The sequence below is a fragment of the Bos taurus genome, chromosome 10 (assembly GCF_002263795.3).
Source record: "Bos taurus isolate L1 Dominette 01449 registration number 42190680 breed Hereford chromosome 10, ARS-UCD2.0, whole genome shotgun sequence".
NCBI classification, from domain to species: Eukaryota; Metazoa; Chordata; class Mammalia; order Artiodactyla; family Bovidae; genus Bos; species Bos taurus.
The window spans coordinates 61,228,470-61,255,430 of NC_037337.1; the positions used below are offsets into that span (position 1 = coordinate 61,228,470).

General features: G+C 41.4%; 2 protein-coding genes across 4 annotated transcripts in view; both read left to right on the plus strand.

Moving 5' to 3' along the window:
• SECISBP2L (SECIS binding protein 2 like) overlaps positions 1 to 14,653 on the plus strand; it is a 60,763-nt gene extending 46,110 nt beyond the window's left edge. For all 3 annotated transcript variants that reach the window (XM_024998056.2, XM_024998057.2, XM_059890868.1), the window contains one exon: positions 10,401 to 14,653. In XM_024998056.2, coding sequence (XP_024853824.1) covers positions 10,401 to 11,083 — 683 coding nt within the window. In that variant the 3' untranslated portion in view covers positions 11,084 to 14,653. The remainder of the gene's footprint in view (positions 1 to 10,400) is intronic.
• A 509-nt stretch (positions 14,654 to 15,162) lies between these two features.
• Positions 15,163 to 26,961, plus strand: part of SHC4 (SHC adaptor protein 4) — a 177,194-nt gene continuing 165,395 nt past the window's right edge. Inside the window, exon 1 of the mRNA XM_059890432.1 lies at positions 15,163 to 15,643. The gene's annotated coding sequence lies outside the window, so the exon portion shown is untranslated. The remainder of the gene's footprint in view (positions 15,644 to 26,961) is intronic.

Genomic DNA, 26,961 nt, shown 5'->3' on the forward strand with positions numbered 1-26,961 from the left:
TCAACATGACTTCTTCTTTTTCTCGTCCTTTCTCTCTTCAGTCTTAGCTGAAAGTTTACTAAACAGCTTGTTGCCACCTAAAATTTAACATGTAAAAAACTGGGTCGTTCACCTTTTGGAACGCTTTGATGATGCCCCAGACCAGAGGCAATTAACAGGTTATTGTGCACCTTTTAGAAACTCTTTTGGTCAGGTAAAGGTGATTCTGGCTTAGAGGCAGACATTTCTTCGACTGAAATGATACTAGTTGAAAACAAGATAAAGGGCAAACTTTGTAAATGAGATCAGTTATCTATACTGCAATGTGCCAGCTCTCAGAGATAAACTGTATGATAAATTCCTAAAGCTGTGGATTTAGGGAAATGACACTGATCTGGGCACATGATAAAAAGAACCTGTCAAAGACTTAGGAGATGTTTTCAAAAAGTACCAGATTTAAAGTGTTCAAAGTTTGAAGCCTTGATTTTTCCACACTCTGCCTGGGGCATTTAGGCATAATTGACTAATTTCTGAGCGTCAGATTTGTTGTCAGTAAAATGAAGAGAGCTCATCTAGGTCCTATAAGATTTTATTCAAAACTAAAGTTCTCTAAACTAATGGTTGAATTCTAAGAAGAGTTTTATGATTATACTGTGGAAGTGACACATTCAGGGAATTAGGTCTGATAGACTGAGTGCCTGAAGAACTATGGATGAAGGTTCGTGACATTGTATAGGAGGCAGTGATCAAGACCATCCCCAAGAAAAACAAATGCAAAATGGTTGTCTGAGGAGGGCTTACAAATAACTGAGAAAAGAAGAGAAGCTGAAGGCAAAGGAGAAAAAGAAAGATATACCCATCTGAATACAGAGTTCCAAAGAAAAGCAAGGAGAGATAAGAAAGCCTTTTTCAGTGATCAATGCAAAGAAATAGAGGAAAACAATAGAATGGGAAGGACTAGAGATCTCTTCAGGAAAGTTTGAGATACCAAGGGAACATTTCCTGCAAAGCTGGCACAATAAAGGACAGAAATGGTATGGACCTAACAGAAGCAGAATCTTCCTAACAGAAGCAGAATATTAAGAAAAGATGGCAAGAATATACAGAACTATACAAATAAGATCTTTATGACCCAGATAACCATGATGGTGTGATCACTCACTTAGAGCCAGAGACATCCTGGAATGCAAAGTCAAGTGGGCCTTAGGAAGCATCGCTATGAACAAAGCTAGTGGAGGGTGATGGAATTCCTGCTGAGTTATTTCAGGTCCTAAAAAATGATGCTGTTAAAGCGCTATACTCAGTATGCCAGCAAATTTGGAAAACTCAGCAGTGGCCACAGGATTGAAAAAGGTCAGTTTTCATTCCAATCCCAAAGAAAGGTAATGCCAAAGAATGTTCAGACTACTGCATAATTGCACTCATCTCCCACGCTTGCAAAGTAATGCTCAAAATTCTGCAAGCCAGGTTTCAACAGTACGTGAACCAGGAACTTCCCAGATTTTCAAGCTGGATTTAGAAAAGGCAGAGAAGCCAGAGATCAAATTGCCAACATCCCTTGGATCGTAGAAAAAGCAAGAGAGTTCCAGAAAGACATCTTCTTCTGCTTTATTGACTACGCCAAAGTCTTTGACTGTGTGGATCACAACAAACTGGAAAATTCTTAAAGAGATGGGAATACCAGATCACCTGACCTGCCTCCTGAGAAATCAGTATACAGGTCAAGAAGCACCAGTTAGAACTGGACATGGAACAACAGACTGGTTCCAGATTGGGAAAGGAGTATGTCAAGGCTGTATATTGTCACCCTGCTTATTTAACTTATATGCAGAGCACAGCATGTGAAATGCTGGACTGGATGAAGCACAAGCTGGAATCAAGATTGCCAGGAGAAATATCAGTAACCGTACATATGCAGATGACACCACCCTTATGGCAGAAAGCAAAGAGGAACTAAAGAGCCTGTTGATGAAAGTGAAAGAGGAGAATGAAAAAGCTGGCTTAAAACTCAGCATTTGAAAAATGGACATCATAGCATCTGGTCCCATCACATGGCAAATAGATAGGGAAACAATGGAAACAGTGAGAGACTTTATTTTGGGGGGCTCCAAAATCACTGCAGATGGTGACTGCAGCCATGAAATTAAAAGATGCTTGCTCCTGGGAAGGAAAGCTATGACAAACCTAGTCAGCATGTTAAAAAGCAGAGATATTACTTTACCAACAAAGGTCCGTCTTGTCAAAGCTATGGATTTTCCAGTAGTCATATATGGATGTGAGAGTTGGACATGAAGAAAGCTGAGCACTGTGGTGAACTATGGTGTTAGAGAAGACTTGAGAGTCCCTTGGACTGTAAGGAGTTCAAACCAGTCAGTCCTAAAGGAAATCAGCCCTGAATACTCATTGGAAGGACTGCTGCTGAAGTTCTAATACTTTGTCCACCTGATGCAAAGAACTGACTCTTTTCTTGAAAAGACCCTGATTCAGGGAAAAATTGAAGGCAGGAGGAGAAGGGGACGACAGAGGATGAGATGGTTGAATGATATCACCGATTCAATGGACATTGAGTTTGAGCAAGCTCTGGGAGTTGGTGATGGACAGGGAGGCCTGGCGTCCTGCAGTTCATGGGGTTGCAAAGAGTCGGACACAACTGAGCAACTGATTGAACTGAACTAAAGATTCTGGTGTATGATCTGATTTACCAGGATGCCAACAAAATGAGTGAAAATAATCATAAATAATTTGCTTTGAGAATAAAGCACAAAATTACTCTATTGGTATCAGATGTATTTGGCAACAGACATGAAACCCACTGATGTGGCCTCAAAAATTAGAATGTTTAATTATTTCACTGTGTTGTCAAGATCTCTAGCTCTGTCCTTCTTTCTCTTTTTCCATTTTCAGTCTGGGACTTCTTATTCTTGTACTTCTCATCTCATATCCATAAACAGCTGCATTCGCCCTGGTCATCACAACAGTAGTCAAAAAGCAGAACGTTCAGGCAGTGGGCTCTTCTTATCAGTGAAGGAAACAGTTTTCAGAAGCCTTCACTTTTTGTTTCATTTGGCCAGAGCCAGTCACGTCACTGCTTTTAGCTGCAAGGGAGATGTGGGGAAGAGATTATTTGGCAAGGAAGAATGGGATAGTTGTGATAGTCTGAGAACAATTTTAATTCCTCCTGTGGGACTGAGCTCAAGTCCATCCCAAGTTTGGGGGCTCAGTTAGGCAGGAGGAAAATGGGGAATGACTGTTGGGTAGACACAAATAGTATCTTCCATGCCATCCTTGTGTAAGATTTTGAAAAATTTTTTTGTGATTTCCACAGTTTAAAGAAAAAGCGAAGCTGGGAAAGGATTGCTAAACACTGGTAGAGTGGAAAGGCTCCTGTCACCGCCCCGTGTTACTGTTCTTTGTGTGCACCTTAATTGTTTTGTTTGCTTGTGTTTTCCTTCCACCTGAGCTGAGTCTCGGTTCTGTCATACTTCCGTGAGACAGTTTCTAACATAAATCCCAATTAAACTAAGTTTTTTGAGATAGAAATTTGGCACATAATGGGCACTTTACATATAATAATAATAGCTCACTTACTGAATTCTTACGAGGCACTTTTTTTAACTCTTCGTGTTTATTAAGACATTTCATCTTCTGAGTAGTCCTTGGAGATAGGCTATCTTGTACAGCATTTTACAGATTAGAAAGCTAAAATGAAATGAGGTAAATAACTTGCCATTGTCACACAGCTCATAAGTTTCAGTGTAAAACCTATATTCTTAGCCAATGTGATGTAAATTTCCTGTCTGTTGAATGAATTCTCAGTAGGACCATACAGTAGGTTTTCAATAACTACTTATAAGGGAGGACTACTTCTGTCTGTCTTGAGTTTCCAGCTCATTCTCTGCCACCACACCTTATTCTGTTGGCTCTTGAAGTGACTTGGTGTTCCTTTACTGTATACAGTCTAAAGATGGATGCCTTCCCTCTGTGTACTAACTGAAGGGAGAAATATGCATACCTCATCCTCTGACAAAGCCAATAATGATTTGAAAGTTGAAAAGGCACTTTCACAAAGAACCAAATAACAAAACAGAAAGCACTGAGGGGTTCATAAGCAAAAGAACAGCTGTATTGAATATGTTCTTCTAAAATAAGCAATTTAGAAGCAGGTTCGCTTTGGATCAGTAATATTTTCAGGTTTGTTAAGATCTTTGACTCTGCCTTTAAAATGCTGCCTAATCCCTTCTTTAAAAGTGGACTTCCAGGTGTGCTGTTCTGGCTTTAGACTGCCTATATTTTTCCCTCCCTCCTACCCACCAACTCCTCATCCAAAGAGGGCATTTTCATACTTGCTTGTTTCTCCTCTCCATCACAGTCATGTGTTTGTGTGCTCATAAGTTATTGATCAGGCTTCACCTGTTACTCTGAGGTGGCAGCCTGGGCCCTCCCCTGCATATGTGAACTCAGTGGCTCTTTGATCATTGTGATAAGTCTTTTGATGGCTAATCACAGAGTCCCTTGTCTCTGCTTCCAAGGTCATATTTCCTTTTCCTTTCCAAAGGACTCAATCTGGCTTTCAGCTTACCTACCTAGTAGCAGAATGCCCAAGATAGAACCTAGAGAAAGATCAGCCCTACTCAGTCTTAACGACCTCCTTTCTTTCTCCTGTTTCTTTGGCTCACTGTCAGGGGAGAGGTGAGGCTTTTTCTGAGACCCCATGTGAATTCTTACAGTGCTTTTGAAAGAGGTAAATAAGTGTTGGAAGGAAATATAAATGTGTACCTAAATTTTGTAATTTTTTTTTACTTTTTAAAGCAATTTTCTGCATAATTAACTGTATATGTGAAATTTTCATTTATTGTAAGGCTTATTTTCCCAGCACACACTGCATGCTAACCTAGGAACACAGAGATGGATGGGAATGAGGAGGGAGGAGGGGTAGAACAGCAAACACAGAACAAATGCATTTGAACCAGATATGCAGGAAGTGCTTTGCGACTTCAAGTTAGTGACCGTCTTTCCTAGGAAAGGCAGGAAAGGCTTTACCAAACAAATGACATTCAAGAGTGGTTATCAGAGCTGAGTAGGACTCTGAAGGGGAAAGGAGGAAAGCACATGTCATACAGAAAGCACAGCTTGTGCAAAGCCAAGCATAGTAAATAGAAAGGGTGTGACTTCTGTGAGCAGTGAAAATTCAAAATGACCTTGACCTGGAATGCATGACAGAGGGTTAAAATGAATGGGACCAGAAGGAATATTATGAAGGGGCTTGGTTATATACTAAATTAAGGAGTTTGGATTACTAAGGTAATAAAAAGCCAGTTAGTGATGTGGTCAGTTCACAAAGCCGATTAGAAGGATACTGTAGATGTACAGCAAGGTAAAGAAGGCTTGAATTAAGGCAGTAGTGACCAAATTTAGTAGTTTTTGAGCTCTGAGTGACATGGTATAGTTATGAGTTCAGTGGAGAAAGAGAATTAAGGATTACAGTAAGGTTTCTTCGGGAGAAGGCAATGGCACCCCACTCCAGTACTTTTGCCTGGAAAATCCCATGGATGGAGAAGCCTGGTGGGCTGCAGTCCATGGGGTCGCTAAGAGTCAGACATGACTGAGCAACTTTACTTTCACTTTTCACTTTCATGCATTGGAGAAGGAAATGGCAACCCACTCCAGGGTTCTTGCCTGAAGAATCCCAGGGACGAGGGAGCCTGGTGGGCTACTGTCTATGGGGTCACACAGAGTCAGACACGACTGAAGTGACTTAGCAGCAGTAGGGTTTCTTCTGCTTTGAGTCTGAAAATGATGTTAACTGAGAATGAGAATAAAGGAGGGGCGCTAGATTTTTTTGTCATGAGGCAGGAATGCAAGTAGAGAGACCTGTTATACACTTGAAGTAACTGCAGGAAAGAAAGATTTTTTCCCTAAACCACGTGCCCTAACTTCAGGTGGCCAAAATATGGTATATAGGGACAGAGGATGAGATAGTTGGATGGCATCACCAATTCAATGGACATGAGTTGAGGTAAACTCTGGGAGTTGGTGATGGACAGGGAGGCCTGGCATGCTGCAGTTCATGGGGTCGCAAAGAGTCGGACACAACTGAGCAACATGTAATTGATAGGTGGCAATCAAGTATATTTGTATGAATAGACTTGCTTTATCATTACAGTTTGATCATTATGCCTATAAAATGAACATACCAGCTACAATGCAAATAGAAGGAAATTTTTATTTTTTAAGAAAACGCAAAAATAAGTAAGTGGGACTACACCAAATCAAACAGCTCTCTGCAGCAAAGGAAATCATCAACAAAATGAAAAGGCAACCTGTGGAATAGGAGAAAATATTTGCAAATCATATATCTGCTGAGGGGTTAATATCCAAAATATACAAAGAACTCATACAGCTCAATAGCAAAGAACAATCAGATTTAAGAGTGGGCAGAGGATCTGAATAGACATTTTTCCAAATAAAGACCAGTAGGTGCATGAAAAGATGCTTAACATCACCAGTCATCAGAGAAATCCCAAACAAATCCACAATGAAACATCTCCTCACAACTTGTTAAAATGGCTGTTGTCAAAATGGCTGCTGCTGCTGCTGCTGCTAAGTCGCTTCAGTCGTGTCCAACTCTGTGCAACCCCATAGACGGCAGCCCACCAGGCTCCCCCGTCCCTGGGATTCTCCAGGCAAGAACACTGGTGTGGGTAGCCGTTTCCTTCTCCAATGCATGAAAGGGAAAAGTGAAAGTGAAGTCACTCAGTCGTGTCTGACTCTTAGCGACCCTATGGACTGCAGCCTTCCAGGCTCCTCTGTCCATGGATTTTCCAAGCAAGAATACTGGAGTGGGGTGCCATTGCCTTCTCCGGTCAAAATGGCAATAAATAACAAATGTTTGCAAGGATGTGGAGCAAAGGGAACCCTTGTACACTGTTGGTCAGAATGAAAGTTGGTGCAGCCACTAAGGAAGACAATATGGAGGTTCCTCAAAATATGCAGATGAGAACTATCATATGATATAGCACTTCTACTTCCGGGTATTTCCCTGAAGAAAAAAACATTAGCTCAAAAAGAGGTATTCACCTCCATGTTTATTACAGAGTTATTTATAGTAACTAAAATATGGAAGCAACTTAAGTGTCCATCGATAATTAAAGAGATAAAGAAGATCAGTGAATAAAGAAGATGTGTGTGGGGGTGTGGGTGTGTGCCACATACATTGGAATATTCATTTCAGTTCAGTCGCTCAGTCCTGTCCGACTCTTTGCGATCCCATGAATCGCAGCACGCCAGGCCTCCCTGTCTATGACCAACTCCAGGAGTTCACCCAGACTCACATCCATCGAGTCAGTGATGCCATCCAGCCATCTCATCCTCTGTCGTCCCCTTCTCCTCCTGCCCCCAATCCCTCCCAGCATCAGAGTCTTTTCCAATGAGTCAACTCTTTGCATGAGGTGCCCAAAGTACTGGAGTTTCAGTTTTAGCATCATTCCTTCCAAAGAAATCCCAGGGCTGATCTCTTTCAGAATGGACTGGTTGGATCTCCTTGCAGTCCAAGGGACTCTCAAGAGTCTTCTCCAACACCACAGTTCAAAAGCTTCGATTCTTCAGCGCTCAGCCTTCTTCACAGTCCAACTCTCACATCCATACATGACCACAGGAAAAACCATAGCCTTGACTAGACGAACCTTTGTTGGCAAAGTAACGTCTCTCCTTTTGAATATGCTATCTAGGTTGGTCATAACTTTCCTTCCAAGGAGTAAGCATCTTTTAATTTCATGGCTGCAGTCACCATCTGCAGTGATTTTGGAGCCCAAAAAAGTAAAGTCTGACACTGTTTCCACTGTTTCCCCATCTATTTCCCATGAAGAGATGGGACCGGATGCCATGAACTTTGTTTTCTGAATGTTGAGCTTTAAGCCAACTTTTTCACTCTCCACTTTCACTTTCATCAAGAGGCTTTTGAGTTCCTCTTCACTTTCTGCCATAAGGGTGGTGTCATCTGCATATCTGAGATTATTGATATTTCTCCCAGCAATCTTGATTCCAGCTTGTGTTTCTTCCAGTCCAGCATTTCTCATGATGTGCTCTGCCTATAAGTTAAATAAACAGGGTGACAATATACAGCCTTGACGTACTCCTTTTCCTATTTGGAAGCAGTCTATTGTTCCATGTCCAGTTCTAACTGTTGCTTCTTGACCTGCATACAAATTTCTCAAGAGGCAGATCAAGTGGTCTGGTATTCCCATCTCTTTCAGAATTTTCCACAGTTTATTGTGATCCACACAGTCAAGGGCTTTGGCATAGTCATTAAAGCAGAAATAAATGTTTTTCTGGAACTCTCTTGCTTTTTCCATGATCCAGCGGATATTGGCAATTTGAACTCTGGTTCCTCTGCCTTTTCTAAAACCAGCTTGAACATCAGGAAGTTCACAGTTCACGTATTGCTGAAGCCTGGCTTGGAGAATTTTGAGCATTACTTTACTAGCGTGTGAGATGAGTGCAATTGTGCAGTAGTTTGAGCATTCTTTGGCATTGCCTTTCTTTGGGATTGGATAGAAAACTGACCTTTTCCAGTCCTGTGGCCACTGCTGAGTTTTCCAAATTTGCTGGCATATTGAGTGCAGCACTTTCACAGCATCATCTTTCAGGATTTGAAATAGCTCACCTGGAATTCCATCACCTCCACTAGCTTTGTTCGTAGTGATGTTTTCTAAGGCCCACTTGACTTCACATTCCAAGGATGTCTGGCTGTAGGTCAGTGATCATACCATCGTGGTTATCTGGGTCATGAAGATCTTTTTTGTACAGTTCTTCTGTGTATTCTTGCCATCTCTTCTTAATATCTTCTGCTTCTGTTAGGTCCATACCATTTCTGTCCCTTATCGAGCCCATCTTTGCATGAAATGTTCCTCTGGCATCTCTGATTTTCTTGAAGAGATCTCTAGTCTTTCCCATTCTGTTGTTTTCTTCTATTTCTTTGCATTGATTGCTGAAGAAGGCTTTCTTATCTCTTCTTGCTATTCTTTGGAACTCTGCATTCAGATGTTTATATCTTTCCTTTTCTCCTTTGCTTTTCGCTTCTCTTCTTTTCACAGCTATTTGTAAGGCTTCCCTAGACAGCCATTTTGCTTTTTTTGCATTTCTTTTCCATGGGGATGGTCTTGATCCCTGTCTCCTGCACAGTGTCACGAACCTCATTGCATAGAGCCATTAAAAATAATGAAATCTTGCCATTTATGATAACAAGGATGAGCCTTGAGGGCATTAGTGAAATAAGTCAGAGAAAGACAGACACCATATGATTTCATTTTTATGTGGAATCTTGAAAAAGAAATCCCCCAAGCGCATAGATAGAACAGATTGGTGGTTGCCAGAAGCATGGGGACTAGGGGTGGGTGAAATGGATGAAGGAGGTTAAAAAATTACCACCTTCCAGTTATAAATAAGGCACGGGGATCTAATGTACAGCATTGTGACTATAGTAATAATATTGGACTGCATATTTGAAGGTTGCTAAGAGGGTAGATCTTAAGGAAAGAAATAATTCCAAATGGGGATGGGTGTTAACTAGACTTCTTGTGATGATCATTTCTCAGTATGTGCAAATACTGAATCATTATGTTGTGCACCTGAAGCTGTTATGTTTTATGTCAGTTATATCTCAGTGATAAAAAATTAAATGGAAAAAGTAAAACTCACAAAAAGTATGTGCGAGAGTTGCTCTTCATCTCCTGATTCCTAGTACATTTTTGCTGTAAACTGACTACTGTTGTTAAAAATAATACAGACTGTCACCACTGTATTGTATAGTAACATTATTTTTTTGGCTCCAGGGTCACTTGGTAAGCCAAGCAACATACATATATTTTAAAACACATTTTCACAAATGTTAGAAATGCGTGCATGGCTTCTTTGCTATAAATGGAAACACAAGTTCCGTTACAGGCCAAGAGACAGCTTTGAGATAACTTGCTAAACGAGCACAACGTAAACCTGTCAGAACTCTTTCTTTCTTTTCTTTTTTTTAATCAGAGCCTTTCTAATGGGCATTTTGGCTCTGCCATCTGTGACTTGTGGATCCTTGATCCCAGGACACTTCAGGGCCAAAAAACGTTAGGCAGTTCATTGATTTTTGTGAATACGTGAGAGTCAATGAGCTTCTAGTAGTATTGGATCTTCTGCATTCTGAAGTATTAATATACTTATTTTGGCCTCTTTGTTGCTTTATGTTAAATGTACTGATTTAAAGAAATATTTTTGAGAGCTGTTTTCCATTTATAACATTTAAACTAGTACTAGAATAAGCTAAGTTTTTAGTTTTTTCAGTTAGTGAGCCAACAGATTTCTGTAGCCTATTCTACTTCTGAAAGTTGCATGATTCTGAAACTGTTCTGATTTTTAAAAAATCTGTTTGATATTTGCAGAAACAAATTGGAGAAACATGGTGGAAACTTCCGATGGGCTGGAAACATCAGAAAACGAGAGAGAAGTTTCTTGTAAGCATAGCACATCTGAAAAACCCAATAAACTTCCATTTGACACAGCCCCTGTTGGTAAGCAGGCGTCATTAGTGACTGCAGGCAGTACTACCTCAGCTACAAACCCTGGAAAATCAGCAGTGGGCGATAAAGAGGAGGTGAAGCCAGATGACCTGGAATGGGCCTCACAGCAGAGTACGGAGACTGGCTCTTTAGATGGCAGCTGCCGGGATCTTCTGAATTCCTCCATCACCAGCACCACCAGCACTCTTGTACCTGGCATGCTTGAAGAAGAGGACGATGAGGAGGAGGAGGAGGAGGAAGATTATGCTCACGAACCCATATCTGTAGAAGTACAGCTCAATAGCAGAATTGAGTCTTGGGTCTCTGAGACCCAGAGAACGATGGAAACTCTTCAGCTTGGAAAAACCCTTAATGGTTCTGAGGAAGATAATGCAGAGCAAAGTGGGGAAGAGGAAGCAGAAGCGGCTGAGGTGCTAGAGCCAGGGATGGATAGCGAGGCCTGGACTACCGATCACCAAGCAAGCCAGGAACAGCAGAAGCCCAGCAACTGCAGCTCGCTGAACAAGGAGCACTCTGATTCTAATTATACACCCCCAGATCTATAACTCAGGAAATGTCAGCTGTCTGTCTCAAACTACATAAGGGTTACAGCCATTATAAATCTTTCATGCTTCATCTCAACATTTTGCACTGTCTAGTATTTAATATATGTATTTAATTCCTGACAAATATTTTTTAGCTTTCTTTTACTTGTTTTGTGATCCATAGCTTAACTGATACTTAGCATCTGTGTCTTTCTAAGAACTGTGTGGAAAATTCAGAATTGTTTCAGCCTTTTTATGGACAATAATGATTTTAAAAGAAGACCAGGTTTTAAAGAAAGTAATTTTAAAATGCCTATTTAGTCATTTTGAAAGCTACAGATCGAGGTTCTAAGGACAGGAGCAATTACCAATGTTTGCTTCAAGACTACACCTCCTATACTCTTAACTGTCTGACCAAAAAGTTGTTTGGGTTTCTTTAAAATAAAAGAAACCTGGAGGTAGAGTTAGAAAACTTAAAAAATGGCTGAGGGTAACTAAGTTCACAGTGATTTGTGTTAAAAATTGATGCAACTTGTATTCAGTCCACAAATGCTCATTTCAGTAGTCACTGATCATTATAATTGATTAAAGTTGGTTGGCTAAGTAGAGCCTCCAATACTTGGGCTGGCAAGGGAACCACCATGACAGATGAGAGCTGGCCTTATTTGTGCAAAGTGATAGGTGTTTAAATAGTGAGAAGTTGCCCATTAGAGGGCCTTCTGGTTTCTGGTTCACATTTGCTTCTTAATTACCTCAGGAATGCTCTTGTACATAGTTGTATTTGCATAAAATTAGGCAAATTTTGACAGGTGAATAACTGTAACCGGTTGTATGACTACAGCACTTACATGTAAATTATCCAGAAACAAAGTCTTACACTAGTGTGTTCTCTTGCATGCTTCTGACTTGGGATTCTCTGGACTTCAGATATGGATTTGATTGGGTATTCAGACTTGTCCAGAGTGAAAAATCATTGCACCTTTTAAGAAAACTACTTTGTCCCTAACCTTGAGCACCTGCTACATAACACTGACCATAGTTACTGATGGGAGTCAGGGAAAGAAACTGTATGCAGTTGTAACATGTATCCTGATAATCAAGGCTTGGAAGAAGTTTTGAAGAAAAGAGAAAGTTGTTCTAATTGTGCTGAAACTGTTAGATTTTAGAGTTTGCAGGTAGGTGCAGGTATTAATTCTAGATCATTGTTTATCTCTGCCCTTCTTCTGGGATGTTTAAACTCTTGGGAGAAATTAAAGTTAATGAGCTAAATGTTTTACTAATCAGTCACCACCTGATAGTAACCTTTGCAAGTTTATGATGGTGGGAGAATTAGGAATTACCTTTTTTCTGTCTTCCCTCCAACCACCTCCAGTTGGCCAATTTGTGTGTGCGTGCACACATACACACAGACGCGTGCCAGCTTTACACTTTCAACTCCCATAAGCAGGCACAGAAGTGAAGAGGAAGGGGTGTTTTCCTTGTCCAGGTTTTATGGGGCAGAGAGCTTTGCCTCACTGAGGTGAATTGGGCAGATTCTTCACTGAAGCATTGGGACTACTGTTCTGGTATTGATGTTTTATAATCCTGGCATTTAATTACTGGTGAAACCAGATTCTTGGTTGATGACTGACTTGTTTGTGAATTGTGAAAGTTTATGAGCATTGCTGTGTAGGAAATGTCAGTCTAACAACTTTATTAGTGTGCTAAAAGGGGACATTACTGTAGTGTCCTCTCTGAACTGTTTTTCAGCATAGACTTCTTAGGCACAAAGTGTCCAGTACTTAAAGAAATGTAGCATGTAAGGAATGAAGCCTCTCAAGTGGTAATCATGGATTTATATGTGGCAGATCTTTGTGTCTCTGTACATTTGGAAGTGTTCATTGATTTAAAGAAATGATAGAGATTTTGAATTACTGACAGTCTTAAAAGTAAATTGAAAACTTTTCATACTTTTTAATGGTGTAAATTTCCTTTGCTTGGTGTCAGTGATTCAGATAACTCTTGATCTTAAAATAATGAATGGCTTTTCAAAGGTTTCTTATATTTTATACCTCTACTGAATGAGAATTGTCATTTTAGATTTTTGACATTTGTATCAAAAGGGAAGTTGAGGAAATCTTCAGAACACCAGTAGCTTTGAATTTTGCTATAGCCTTCAGAAGTGTTCAATTATGTGTTTGATAAATGCTCTTGCATGTGCAGGATCTTCTGCCAGCAAAGCAAACCAAGGGACCACAGCGTTTTTTATATGAGACAGTTGACCTCTACAGGACAACCCAAAATTTATTAAAGGAAATGCTACTATGTAGGATGTATGCTTAAGTAATTATTGATAATGTCTTTATAATTCATTTCCTTTAGATAAATTCTGGCATGTATGTATATTGTATGCAGGCGGAGGTGTGAAATTAGGAAAGGATTTTTTTCTGGATCTGGGTGAGTGGCTCTTTGGAGATCTAGAGAGATCTAATGGTAAGAGTAAGGGTTTATCATCACAAGAAATAAAAAACATAGTGATTTTTTTCTTCGTGTGTAGAGATTGTTTTACTGGCAATAATTGATATTAGATTTCTATTTCAGTACTTAAGTATATGAATTCAAGTATGAATTGCACTCCCACAATTAGATTTCTGCTTCAGTAGGTTTGTTTGCTGTGAAGATTACTTCTCAAAAGACAAAATGTTCATATTAGCTTAACTCTTGGTTTAAATATGTTTGTAAATGATGTAATATATTTCTTTTGACTAAAGATGGGGGGAAAAATGTGTGTTATACATTGAAAAGTTTTTAAAGGCTTTGACTGGAGGTCCTTTTTGCAGAGATGGTATTTTATATGCTTCCAGTATTTGGAAAAGAATTAGTCAAAAGGAATTCACATAGTTTAAATATTGAGAAATTAATATCCAAATAATGTACTTGCCTGATTTCTTAATAAGCTGGGGGAGGTGGGTGGGGTGGGAGTTACAGTGTGCAAATGAGTAGTGAACTCCACATTCATTTTTTCAACTCTAACATAAAACTGTTCAATCCTAACACATTGTTACTTTAATATATGTATAAAGAAGTATTACTGTTTGTAAAGCTGCTGTTTGCTTAAAAATAAACCTGTCATTTAAGTATTTTCTGTATGTTGTGCCAACAAGGTAGAACATTAACTTGTCTGTTTACTTTTTTTTGGTTTTTAAAAATTTTTTGTGAAGTAATTTATTATCTTCCTCCTACCTTGTTCCTTCCAAACTTTACACACTTCCGGAATCAACCAAACTGTTTGCCTAATCTGAAATCTGAATCCTAATTAATGATAAAAATTTAAACTTTGTTGGCACATCACACTTTAAAAGGATTTGTATTATTTTGTAATTTAATTTCTAAATATACCACATGAATTTATAATTTAATGTCTTAATTGTAATGTTCTAATTAAAAGCTAGCAAAATTATTATGAATTATAACATGAAGGGATTTTCATCTTGTTCTTTTGCTGTATGAAGGATGATTGTTATATCACATTTTAGAGGGTAATAACAGCTTTTTTGCACTATGTAAATACTAGTGGAGATTCTTCTGTAACTAATAAAATGATTATTGAAATGTAGTCTTGTCGTTTCAGAATAGGTGCTTAAGGTATTTATGACTTCCCCAATGTGTAGGATAGAGAAAATAATAAGAGTTCAGCTTATGGTATCCCTTAGTGCTCTCCTGGGTTAATCCACGAAGGTTATGAAATTTGCAAGACGAAGTCATTAGTAAAAATCTGTTTTGGATGATTAGTGTGATCTGTGTGTCATGGGTATAACAGTCTCGCCAGAGACCATCTTAGTGTTAGGAAAAGGCTCCTACAGATTCCATCTCCTTTATATGCTAATTACTCTGTGCCAGACATTGTTCTAAGCCATTTTCCAATATTAACTCATTAATCCTCAAGCAACCCTGTGAGGAAATACTATGATAATTTCTCACTTTTTAGATGATGAAACAATCATGGAGATGTTAAGTAACTTGCCCAAGTTTCAACAGCTGGTAAATAGCAGAACTAGGATTTAAATTCAGTCCTGTGGTTGGTATGCTTTTTTTTTTTTTTTTTTTTTTAATAATTGGAGTGTAGTTGATTTACAGTGTTGTGTTTCAGGTGTACTGCAAAGTGAATCTGTTACACAAATCTATATATCCACATTCTTTTCCTATATAGACCATTACAGAGTATTGAGTAATAGAGCATGGCCAGTTCACAGCTCTTAGCATGTGACTGAATGTTGATGTGCACCCATTACCCTGCATGTCATTACCAGGCATCAGTTACCCTGGGACCACTGGTGGTCTTGTTCAGCCATCGGTCGTCGCCCCAGTGGGCCGCTATCCCAAGGGACCAGCTGTCAATGAAAGACCGTTAGTGGCCCTACTCAGCCATTGGTTGGTGCTGCAGTCATTGGCTGGAGCCCCTCCCCCAAGCAAACAGCTGAGAGATGGATAGTGGTCCTGCTCAGCCATTGGTCAGTGCTGCAGTGGGACCCTCCCCCAAGCAAACACCTATCAGTGAGCAACCGTCAGTCGGTCTGTGGAGAGAGAGTTGTACAGAGTAAGGTAAGAAGCAAATCCTGGCCTTTTGCTTAGGGCCCTCCAGCTCACCCAGCCTTGGGCCAGTGGGTGAGCAGTGGGACCCAGGGAACAGAGGGCTGTGTCCTGTAGGGACACAGAGCCCTCGCCAAGGCCACCGGCTGACCAGGCTCAGGCTTTGAGGCGGCAGTGAACCTCTCCCCGATCCCCGCCTTTGTGCAGACCATGAGTCCTGGCCCCCACTCTTTATAGGTAACCTGAGGAGCATGAGGGTTGGCTGGATCCTGGGCGCCTGGCTCCATTAGCAATGACAGCTGGGCAGGTTCTGGGGATCTGGCCCTGAGGTAGCCAGCTGCCAGCTGAGATCTGCCTTCTTTTAGCCAGGACAAGGTCTTCGGAGTGTGAAAGTCCTGGGAGCCTTGCCCTTGTCAGAACAGAAATTTGGTAGAGGTTTCCAGGAATACCATTCCCTGTCCATGACCAGATCTCAAGAACAAAGGTTCTGACACATGAAGTTTGCAACAACTAACCACATCCCTCACTCACCTTTCCTAGAAAAGGGCTTTTGCTGAAAGCTTTTTGAGGAGTTTGGGGTTTTTAAGGCATGAGCTACTCATCTCCTTGCATGGCCTTCAGTAAACTTTTCTCTGTTCCAAACTCCAACGTTTTGGTATCGTTGGTCTCACTATGCGGCAGGCACATAGACTTGTGTTTTCAGTAACAGGAGTATTTGTAACAGCAGGATGAGCCGAGTTCCCTGTGCTATATAGCAGGCTCTTACTAGTTGTCTGTTGTAGGGTGTTAATGTCAGTCCTAATCTCCCAATCAAGTCTGTGCTTTTCTTCACTATGTCGTGTATGTCAGCACAAGATGCTCAGTGTGTGCAGACTAAGCAGTGCTTCCCCCCTTGTCACGTGTCCTGCAGTGTGCAATGTGCCATGTGCCAGGACTGAACTGATGGCCCCAGAGACTGAATTTATTGGGCCTCACCTGATCACCTCTTGCCTGGAGTTGTCCTAGATCTTGTCATTATATTGCAATTAAGTAAGGGGAATCTGAAAACTCATCTGTTTGAAAATAGTAGGTTCTCTAATTTTCATGATGAAAACAATTTTTAATGATCACAAAGAGAAGAATCACAAATCCTTTCATATGTATTGTAATAGTTCTGTTTTTGGACCAAAATTTGTACTACTGACAGTTCCTTTCCTAACAAGTGATCAATTTTTCTTTGACCAGAAGAGGGTGTGCATGGCACCTGAAAACAAAGGTGACTGTATAATATTAATAAATGTTTTTAAGTGAGAGGAGAGGAATGAGAAGTTCCCTGAACTATGGGCCTGACCATAAAAGGTGCTTAGTGCTGAGTCTAAGCTCAGAACTCAGGAGCCATACATACAGTTATCCTTTCATTTTAGAAAGAGAGCACCATCAAAAGACATTTAGATCACATGTTAAGTAGTTCAATTTTTTGAAATTTCTAAATTAGCAATTCAGTATTTTAGCTTGACTTGGGTTTTGCTAACTTGTATGATATACGACACCTGCCTTATTAGATAATAGGTATTAATGGCAGCCTTGTGGATCATAGGGCCAAAGGATATTTCAGTAGAGCTCCCACAATGCAGAATTTGGAAAGAGAGGAAGATGCTTCCATTTTTTGGGCCCAGTCTCAATTCTTTTATTTCCCCTTAGCCTTCTCCTCCCATGTTTTTTCACACTCTGAGTAATTATTTGGCAGCCTTCTGCAAGCAAAGAGAGGTTTATTCTTGCAGAAATGGGTTGGATAATTGTGTGGCTATAATCTGACTGCCTGTGTCCAAATGTCCAATTTGGATACAGAGGGTTAGAGCAAGTAAGATACTGAATTGCATGAAATTTGAAGCTCCTAACTGAGCATAGTGTTCTTTGGCCACTTGCTGAGGAACCAGAGAATGCAGCTGTGAGTTAGTTAGCTGTGGTTTGGGGACTGGAGTAGTGCAGGTTTCTGTGGAAGGAATGAGTGCTTTGTCTTCTCACAAACTTGGGTCATAGCCTTGAATTACCCAGATAACAGCTACAGCCTTGCCATGGTGGGACTCTGATTTAAGGCAGTTTTGATTGTATCCTTATCTATTACAGGAAGAGTGATGTGAGCAAAAGTGGTTCCTACTTATGTCTAGACTCCTCAGGTTATCTTTGCCTCTTGGTTTTCTTTAGTTGAAACATTTTCATTGCTTTGCAAGTGCTCTGCTTGAGAATAGGATAATGATTGAAATTTAAGCAGTTAATCTTGTGTGTTGAGGAATTAGAAAAATGTTTGAAAATCATTGGTTTCTCAATCATAGTGTAACTGGGAAGGGTTAATTTTGAATTTATGCTGGCTCTGCTTCTGTGATTTTAACCCTCATCCTGCCACTTTTTTTGTTTATGTGTGTTAGTGGCTTTATCGTGTCTGACTCTTTGCAACTCCATGGACTATAGCCCACCAGGCCCTCTGTCCATGGCATTCTCCAGGCCAGAATACTGCAGTGGGTAGCCGTTCCCTTCTCCAGGGGATCTTCACAACTCAGGGGTCGAACCCAGGTCTCCCACATTGCAGGCAGGTTCTTTACCACCTGAGCCACCAGGGAAGCTGGTACCCAGAACGGGCCATGGTAATTAAGTCAGTCAACCTAGATTCCTTGAAAGTTTGAACTGGAGGCCACAGAAAGTGAATTGGAGTGGGTGTGCCAACAAAGCAGAGAGGCCACTAGTGCTGAAAAGGCCTCTGTGCACCAGTGCTGAATCAAATCTGACGGACAGAGTTTTGGGTGAAGTAGAAAAGAAATCATGTTTATTGCTTTGGCAGACAAAAGGGGACACAGCAAGATCGTGCCTTGAAAAACTGTGTGTCCCAACTCTGGATGATTTGGTGAGGAGTTTTATAGCAATGGCTTCTCTGTGGCTCAGATGGTAAAGAATCTGCCTACAGTGCAGGACACCTTGGTTCGATCCCTGGATTGGGAAGGTCCCCTGGAGAAGGTAACCCACTCCAGTATTCTTGCCTGGAGAATTCCATGGTCAGAGGAGCCTGGCAGGCTACAGTCCATGGAATCTCAAAGAATTGGACACGATTGAGTGACTCTTTCTTTGTAACAATGGTTCAAGTTGCTGACAAGGATCAGGATGTCTGCAGGGTCTGCACTCTAATTTGGTCTCAGGTCGTCTCCTGATAAGCTTCTATATTTCCTTTAATCTGGCCTCAGGCAGTCTTCTGATTAGCTTCTTGAGGCTATCAAACTGTGATCTCTGGAATGAAGAATGCTAACATCTTCCATTTGTTGGGGTTTTAGTTCTGTAAAGAGCTCAAAGATATTGTTATGTGTATAACTAGAGGTGGAAAAAGGGCCCTGCCCCAAAGCTGTGCTATTGTTTCTTTGCTGCTTCTCCCTTATCTCTGCATCCCTCCCTTTCCTGATTAGCAACTGTTTGAATCTATCTTTGGGACCCAGGGAAGGTTATGGAGGCTGGAGTCTATTCATTACAAACAAGAAACAGGGGACACAGAAAGGCTCTCAGTGCCACAGGGTTCTACTCAGTTTCACTGTGAGAGCAACAGAACAATGATCTGCCTTCAAGCCTTTGACTGTGTGGATCACAATAAACTGTGGAAAATTCTGAAAGAGATGGGAATACCAGACCACCTGATCTGCCTCTTGAGAAATTTGTATGCAGGTCAGGAAGCAACAGTTAGAACTGTACATGGAACAACAGACTGGTTCCAAATAGGAAAAGGAGTTCGTCAAGGCTGTATATTGTCACCCTGCTTATTTAACTTATATGCAGAGTACATCATGAGAAACGCTGGACTGGAAGAAACACAAGCTGGAATCAAGATTGCCGAGAGAATTATCAATAACCTCAGATATGCAGATGATACCACCCTTATGGCAGAAAGTGAAGAGGAACTAAAAAGCCTCTTGATGAGAGTGAAAGAGGAGAGTGAAAAAGTTGGCTTAAAGCTCAACATTCAGAAAACTAAGATCATGGCATCCGGTCCCATCAACTTCATGGGAAATAGATGGGGAAACAGTGGAAACAGTGTCAGACTTTATTTTTCTGGGCTCCAAAATCACTGCAGATGGTGACTGCAGCCATTAAATTAAAAAGATGCTTACTCCTTGGAAGGAAAGTTATGACCAACCTAGATAGCATATTGAAAAGCAGAGACATTACTTTGCCAACAAAGGTTTGTCTAGTCAAGGCTATGGTTTTTCCTGTGGTCATGTATGGATGTGAGAGTTGAACTGTGAAGAAGGCTGAGCACTGAAGAATCGAAGCTTTTGAACTGTGGTGTTGGAGAAGACTCTTGAGAGTCCCTTGGACTGCAAGGAAATCCAACCAGTCCATTCTGAAGGAGCTCAGCCCTGGGATTTCTTTGGAAGGAATGATGCTAAAGCTGAAACTCCAGTACTTTGGGCACCTCATGCAAAGAGTTGACTCATTGGAAAAGACTCTGATGCTGGGAGGGATTGGGGGCAGGAGGAGAAGGGGACGACAGAGGATGAGATGGCTGGATGGCATCACTGACTTGATGGAAGTGAGTCTGGGTGAACTCCGGGAGTTGGTGATGGACAGGGAGGCCTGGCGTGCTGCGATTCATGGGGTCACAAAGAGTCGGACACGACTGAGCAACTGATCTGATGCTGACAGCATATGTTGTGTGGATCACAACAAACTGGAAAATTCTTCAAGAGATGGGAATACCAGACCACCTTACCTGCTTCCTGAGAAATCTGTATGCAGGTCAAGAAGCAACAGTTAAAACCAGATACAGAACAACAGACTGATTCCAAATCGGTAAAGGAGGACATCAAGGCTGCATATTGTCACCCTGTTTGTTTAACTTATATGCAGAGTACATCATGAGAAATGCCAGGCTGGATGAAACACAAGCTGGAATCAAGATTGCTGGGAGAAATATCAATAACCTCAGATACACAGATGACACCACCCTTATGGCAGAAAGTGAAGAAGAACTAAAGAGCCTCCTGATGAAAGCAAAAGAGTAGAGTGAAAAAGTAGGTTTAAAGCTCAATATCCAGAAAAGTAAGATCATGGCATCCGGTCCCATCACTTCATGGCAAATAGGTAGGGAAACAGTGAAAACAGTGACAGACTTTATTTCTGGGGGCTCCAAATCACTACAGATGGTGACTGCAGCCATGAAATTACAAGACACTTGCTCCTTGGAAGAAAAGCTATGACCAACCTAGGCAGCATGTTAAAAAGAAGAGACATTACTTTGCCAACAAAGGTCCGTCTAGTCAAAGCTATGGTTTTTCCAGTAGTCATGTATGGAAGATTTGGACTGTAAAGAGAGCTGAGTGCCGAAGTATTGATGCTTTTGAACTGTGGTGTCGGAGAAGACTCTTGAGAGTCCCTTAGACTACAAGGAGATCAAACCAGTCAATCCTAAAGGGAATCAGTCCTGAATATTCGTTGGAAGAACTGACGCTGAAGCTGAAACTCCAATACTTTGGCCACCTGATAGGAAGAACTGACACACTGCGAAAAGACCCTGATGTTGGGAAAGATTGAAAGCAGGAGGAGAAGGGGACGACAGAAGATGAGGTGGTTGGATGGCACCACCAACTTGATAGACATGAGTTTGAGTAAGCTCCGGAAGTTGGTAATGGACAGGGAAGCCTGGCGTGCTGCAGTCCATGGGCTCGCAAAGAGTCGGACATGACTGAGTGACTGAACTGAACTGAATGCTGACAGCTTTACATTTTTAACCTGTTCCTAGGTCTTTCATCACTACTGTTTTTTAATTATAGAGAGCTTATCTGTTTTTGACAACCAACAGAATCTTACAAAAATGATCTTTAAGGTTTCTTCAAACCCAAGTGGTTTTACGGTTCTATGAAGAGAAGTGTTCACCATAAACTTTGAGAACTTTTTACCTTTGTGGTCACATGTGGCAAGAACCAGCTTTATGTCAGGGTGGGTGGCTGGGGGCATAAAGAGTGGTCCCAGGGCTTCAATGGGGTCTGCATGTGGGACACAAGAGAATCAGGGTCCTCCCTCCAGGTGGAGCTGTGGGTATGGAAGCCTTTCAGCCACTCCAACCACTGTACTACAGCCATGTAGGGCATCCAGAGCCAACTGGTCCAAAGCCTTGAGATCATCCTTGACCCCTCTTCTTACCACATATGACAACCTGTCAGGAAGTTCTGTTAGTTTTATACCAAAATATATCCAGAATTCAATGACTTTTCACTCCTTCCTGTCTTCACCATCTCTCATCTGGATTCTCACAGCCATCTGCTCCTTGGTCACACTGTCTTCACTCTTATCCTCTTGTGGTCTGTTCTCAATATTGCAGCCATAATAATCCTATTACACACCTAACACAGATCATGTCAGTTTTCTGTTCTAAGCCTTCCAGTGGCTCCAACTCACTCAGAGAAGAAGCCACCTTCTTTGCCTACAGTGGTCTACATGCATGTGCACACACAGAGACCTTCTCTGACCTCATCTTCTGCCACACATTTCCCCTCAACCCTTGCTCACTCTACTGGCCTCTTTGCTGGGTTTGGAACATGCCTTCCCTAATAGCTCAGTTAATAAAAAATCCACCGGCAATGCGGGATCCCTGGGTTGGGAAGATCCCTGGTGAAGGGAAAGGCTACCCACTCCAGTATTCTGGCTTGGAGAATTTCATGGACTGTAACGTCTATGGGGTAGCAAAGAGTTGGACACAACCGAGTGACTTGGACTTTCACTTTTCACTGTCTCAAGGCCTTTGCACTGTCTGTTCCCTCTGATGGAAAGTCTGTTCACCCCACCCACCCAATCCCTCTACCTCCTTTGGGGTTTTGTTCAAATGCACCTTTACAGTGAGGCCTCAGGGGAGTCAAGGACCTACTTTGTCTGAAATGTAACACATCTTTATCATTTTATTCCCCAAACCTGCTCATCCCCCCACCTCATCTGTATTTACTAAGCTCTAACTTTTATTTTTATTCATCTTGTCTCTCCTCCCTTACTAAACTCTGTACAGGCAGTGACTTAGGACTTTTTTGTTTCTTCTTACCCTCAGCACCTAGCACAATGCCAGGCACAAAATAGGCACTCAGTAAATCTTTTGAATGAGTGAGTGGAAGAAGTCTTAAGTAAGGAAGTCAGCCTTTGCAGAGCAGCCATGCTCTGTGCAGCCACTCATACTCTCTGACTTCTTGACTTCCCTTGTTTTCCCTTTTGTTTATGGTTTAGTATTGGAAGAAGAACTAGCCTGAATCTCAAGAGAAAAACTTTACCCTAGAATAGAGGCCTCCCAGAGATACTCTGTATTTAATGGTCCTATGTTGCCGCCGCCCCTGACCTCAGACGTAGGGTAGCTCCTCCCAGCTGCCGCCCCTGACCTCGGACATCGGGTAGCTCCTCTCAGCCACACTTGTGTGCCGTCGCAGCTGCCCGCACTTGTCTAGCCACCATCGTCTGTCCCAGCCACCCATGTCCAAGGTAAGGAGCAGCGGCTGCACTTTGCTGGGGCAGCCGTGAAGAGACACCCCACGTCCAAGGTAAGAGAAACCCAAGTAAGACGGTAGGTGTTGCAAGAGGGCATCAGAGGGCAGACACACTAAACCATACTCACAGAAAACTAGTCAATCTAATCACACTAGAACCACAGCCTTGTCTAACTCAATGAAACTAAGCCATGCCCGTGGGGCAACACAAGACGGGCGGGTCATGGTGGAGAGATTTGACATAATGTGGTCCACTGGAGAAGGGAATGGCAAACCACTTCAGTATTCTTGCCTTGAAAACCCCATGAACAGTATGAAAAGGCAAAATGATAGGATACTGAAAGAGGACTGTCCAGGTCACTAAGTGCCCAATATGCTACTGGAGATCAGTGGAGAAATAACTCCAGAAAGAATGAAGGGATGGAGCCAAAGCAAAAACAATACCCAATTGTGGATGTGACTGGTGTTAGAAGCAAGGTCTGATGCTGTAAGAGCAATATTGCATAGGAACCTGGAATGTCAGGTCCATGAATCAAGGCGAATTGGAAGTGGTCAAACAGGAGATGGCAAGACTGAACATCAACATTCTAGGAATCAGCGGACTGAAATGGACTGGAATGGGTGAATTTAACTCAGATGACCATTATATCTACTACTGCGGGCAGGAATCCCTTAAAAGAAATGGAGTAGCCATCATGGTCAACAAAAGAGTCCAAAATGCAGTACTTGGATGCAATCTCAAAAACGACAGAATGATCTCTGTTCGTTTCCAAGGCAAACCATTCAATATCACAGTAATCCAAGTCTATGCCCCAACCAGTAATGCTGAAGAAGCTGAAGTTGAACAGTTCTATGAAGACCTACAAGACCTTTTAAAACTAACACCCAAAAAAGATGTCCTTTTCATTATAGGGGACTGGAATGCAAAAGTAGGAAGTCAAGAAACACCTGGAGTAACAGGCAAACTTGGCCTTGGAATACGGAATGAAGCAGGCAAAGGCTAATAGAATTTTGCCAAGAGAACACACTGGTCATAGCAAACACCCTCTTCCAACAACACAAGAGAAGACTCTACACATGGACATCACCAGATGGTCAACACTGAAATCAGATTGATTCTATTCTTTGCAGCCAAAGATGGAGAAGCTCCATACAGTCAGCAAAAATAAGACTGGGAGCTGACTGTTGTTCAGATCATGAGCTCCTTATTGCCAAATTCAGACTTAAATTGAAGAAAGTAGGGGAAACCACTAGACCATTCAGGTATGACCTAAATCAAATTCCTTATGATTATACAGTGGAAGTGAGAAATAGATTTAAGGGCCTAGATCTGATAGATAGAGTGCCTGATGGACTATGCACGGAGGTTCATGACATTGTACAGGAGACAGGGATCAAGACCATCCCCATGGAAAAGAAATGCAAAAAAGCAAAATGGCTGTCTGGGGAAGCCTTACAAATAACTGAAAAGAAGAGAAGCGAAAACCAAAGGAGAAAAGGAGAGATATAAGCATCTGAATGCAGAGTTCCAAAGAATACCAAGAAGAGGTAAGAAAGCCTTCTTCTTGAGAGTCCCTTGGACTGCAAGATCAAACCAGAAAAAAAAAAAAAAATATGTGAAAGGATAGTTATTGTGTCAACTAACCCAATGTAGGAAGTGGGTGTCTGCTAAGACCAGTGTGTTCTCTTGGCAAAACTCTGTGAGCTTTTGCCCTGCTTCACTGTGTACTCCATTTTGTAATGCCAAACTTGCCTGGTACTCCAGGCTTCCCTTGACTTCCTACTTTTGCATTTCAATCCCCTATGATGAAAAGGATATCTTTTTTTTTGGTGTTAGTTCTAAAGGTCTTGTAGGTCTTCACAGAATCATTTGACTTCAGCTTCTTCAGCATTAGTGGTTGGGGGATAGACTTGAATTACTGTGATGTTGAATGGTTTGTCTTGGAAATGAACTGGGATCGTTCTGTCATTTTTGAGATTGCACTGAAGTACTGCATTTCACACTCTTTTGTTGACTATGAGGACTACTCCATTCCTTCTGAGGTATTCTTGCCCACAGTGGTAGGTATACTGGTCATCTGAATTAAATTTTCCCATTCCCGTCTTTTTAATTCATTGATTCCTATAATGTTAATGTTCACTCTTGCCATCTCCTGTTTGACCACATCCAATTTACTTTGATTCATGGACCTAACATTCCACATCCCAATGAAATACTGTTGTTTACAGTATCAGACTTTATTTCACCACCAGACACATCCACAATCAAGCATCATTTCCAATTTAGCCCAGCCTTTTCATTCTTTCTGGAGCTATTTTTCCACTCTTCCCCAGTAAAAGGAAAAAAAAAAAAGAAAGCCTTCTTCAGTGATCAATGCAAAGAAATAGAGGAAAACAACAGAATGGGAAAGTCTAGAGATCTCTTCAAGAAATTAGAGATACCAAGGGAACATTTCGTGCAAAGATGGGCTTGATAAAGGACAGAAATGGTATGGACCTAACAGAAGCAGAAGAGGTGGCAAGAATACACAGAAGAACTGTACAAAAAAGATCTTCACGACCAGGATAATCACTATGATATGATCACTGACCTAGAGCCAGACATCCTGGAATGTGAAGTCAAGTGGGCCTTAGAAAGCATCACTACGAGCAAAGCTAGTGGAGGTGATGGAATTCAGTGGAGCTCTTTCAAATCCTGAAAGATGATGCTGTGAAAGTGCTACACGCAATATGCCAGCAAATTTGGAAAACTCAGCAGTGGCCACAGGACTGGAAAAGGTCAGTTTTCATTCCAATCCCAAAGAAAGGCAATGCCAAGGAATCTCAAACTACCACATAATTGCACCCATCTCACACGCTAGGAAAGTAATGCTCAAAATTCTCCAAGCCAGGCTTCAGCAATATGTGAACTGTGAACTTCCTGATGTTCAAGCTGGTTTTAGAAAAGGCAGAGGAACCAGAGATCAAATTGCCAACATCCACTGGATCATGGAAAAAGCAAGAGAGTTCCAGAAAAACATCTGTTTCTGCTTTATTGACTATGCCAAAGACTTTGACTGTGTGGATCACAATAAACTGGAAAATTCTTCAAGAACTGGGAATACCAGACCACCTGACCTGCCTCCTGAGAAATCTGAATGCAGGTCAGGAAGCAACAGTTAGAACTGGACATGGAACAACAGACTGGTTCCAAATACGAAAAGGAGTATGTCAAGGCTGTATATTGTCACCCTGCTTATTTAACTTATATGCAGAGTACATAATGAGAAATGCTGGGCTGTAAGAAGCACAAGATGGAATCAAGAGTGCCAGGAGAAATATCAATAACCTCAGATATGCAGATGATACCACCCTTATGGCAGAAAGTGAAGAGAAACTAAAAAGCCTCTTGATGAGAGTGAAAGAGGGGAGTGAAAAAGTTGGCTTAAAGCTCAACATTCAGAAAATGAATATCATGGCATCTGGTCCCATAATTTCATGGGAAATAGATGGGAAAACAATGGAAACAGCGTCAGACTTTATTTTTTTGGGCTCCAAAATCACTGCAGATGGTGATTGCAGCTATGAAATTAAAAGATGCTTACTCCTTGGAAGGAGAGTTATGACCAACCTAGATAGCATATTGAAAAGCAGAGACATTACTTTGCCAACAAAGGTCCGTCTAGTCAAGGCTATGGTTTTTCCAGTGGTCATGTATGGATGTGAGAGTTGGACTGTGAAGAAAGCTGAGCACCGAAGAATTGATGCTTTTGAACTGTGGTGTTGGAGAAGACTCTCGAGAGTCCCTTGGACTGTGAGGAGATCCAACCAGTCCATCCTAAAGGAGATCAGTCCTGGGTGTTCTTTGGAAGG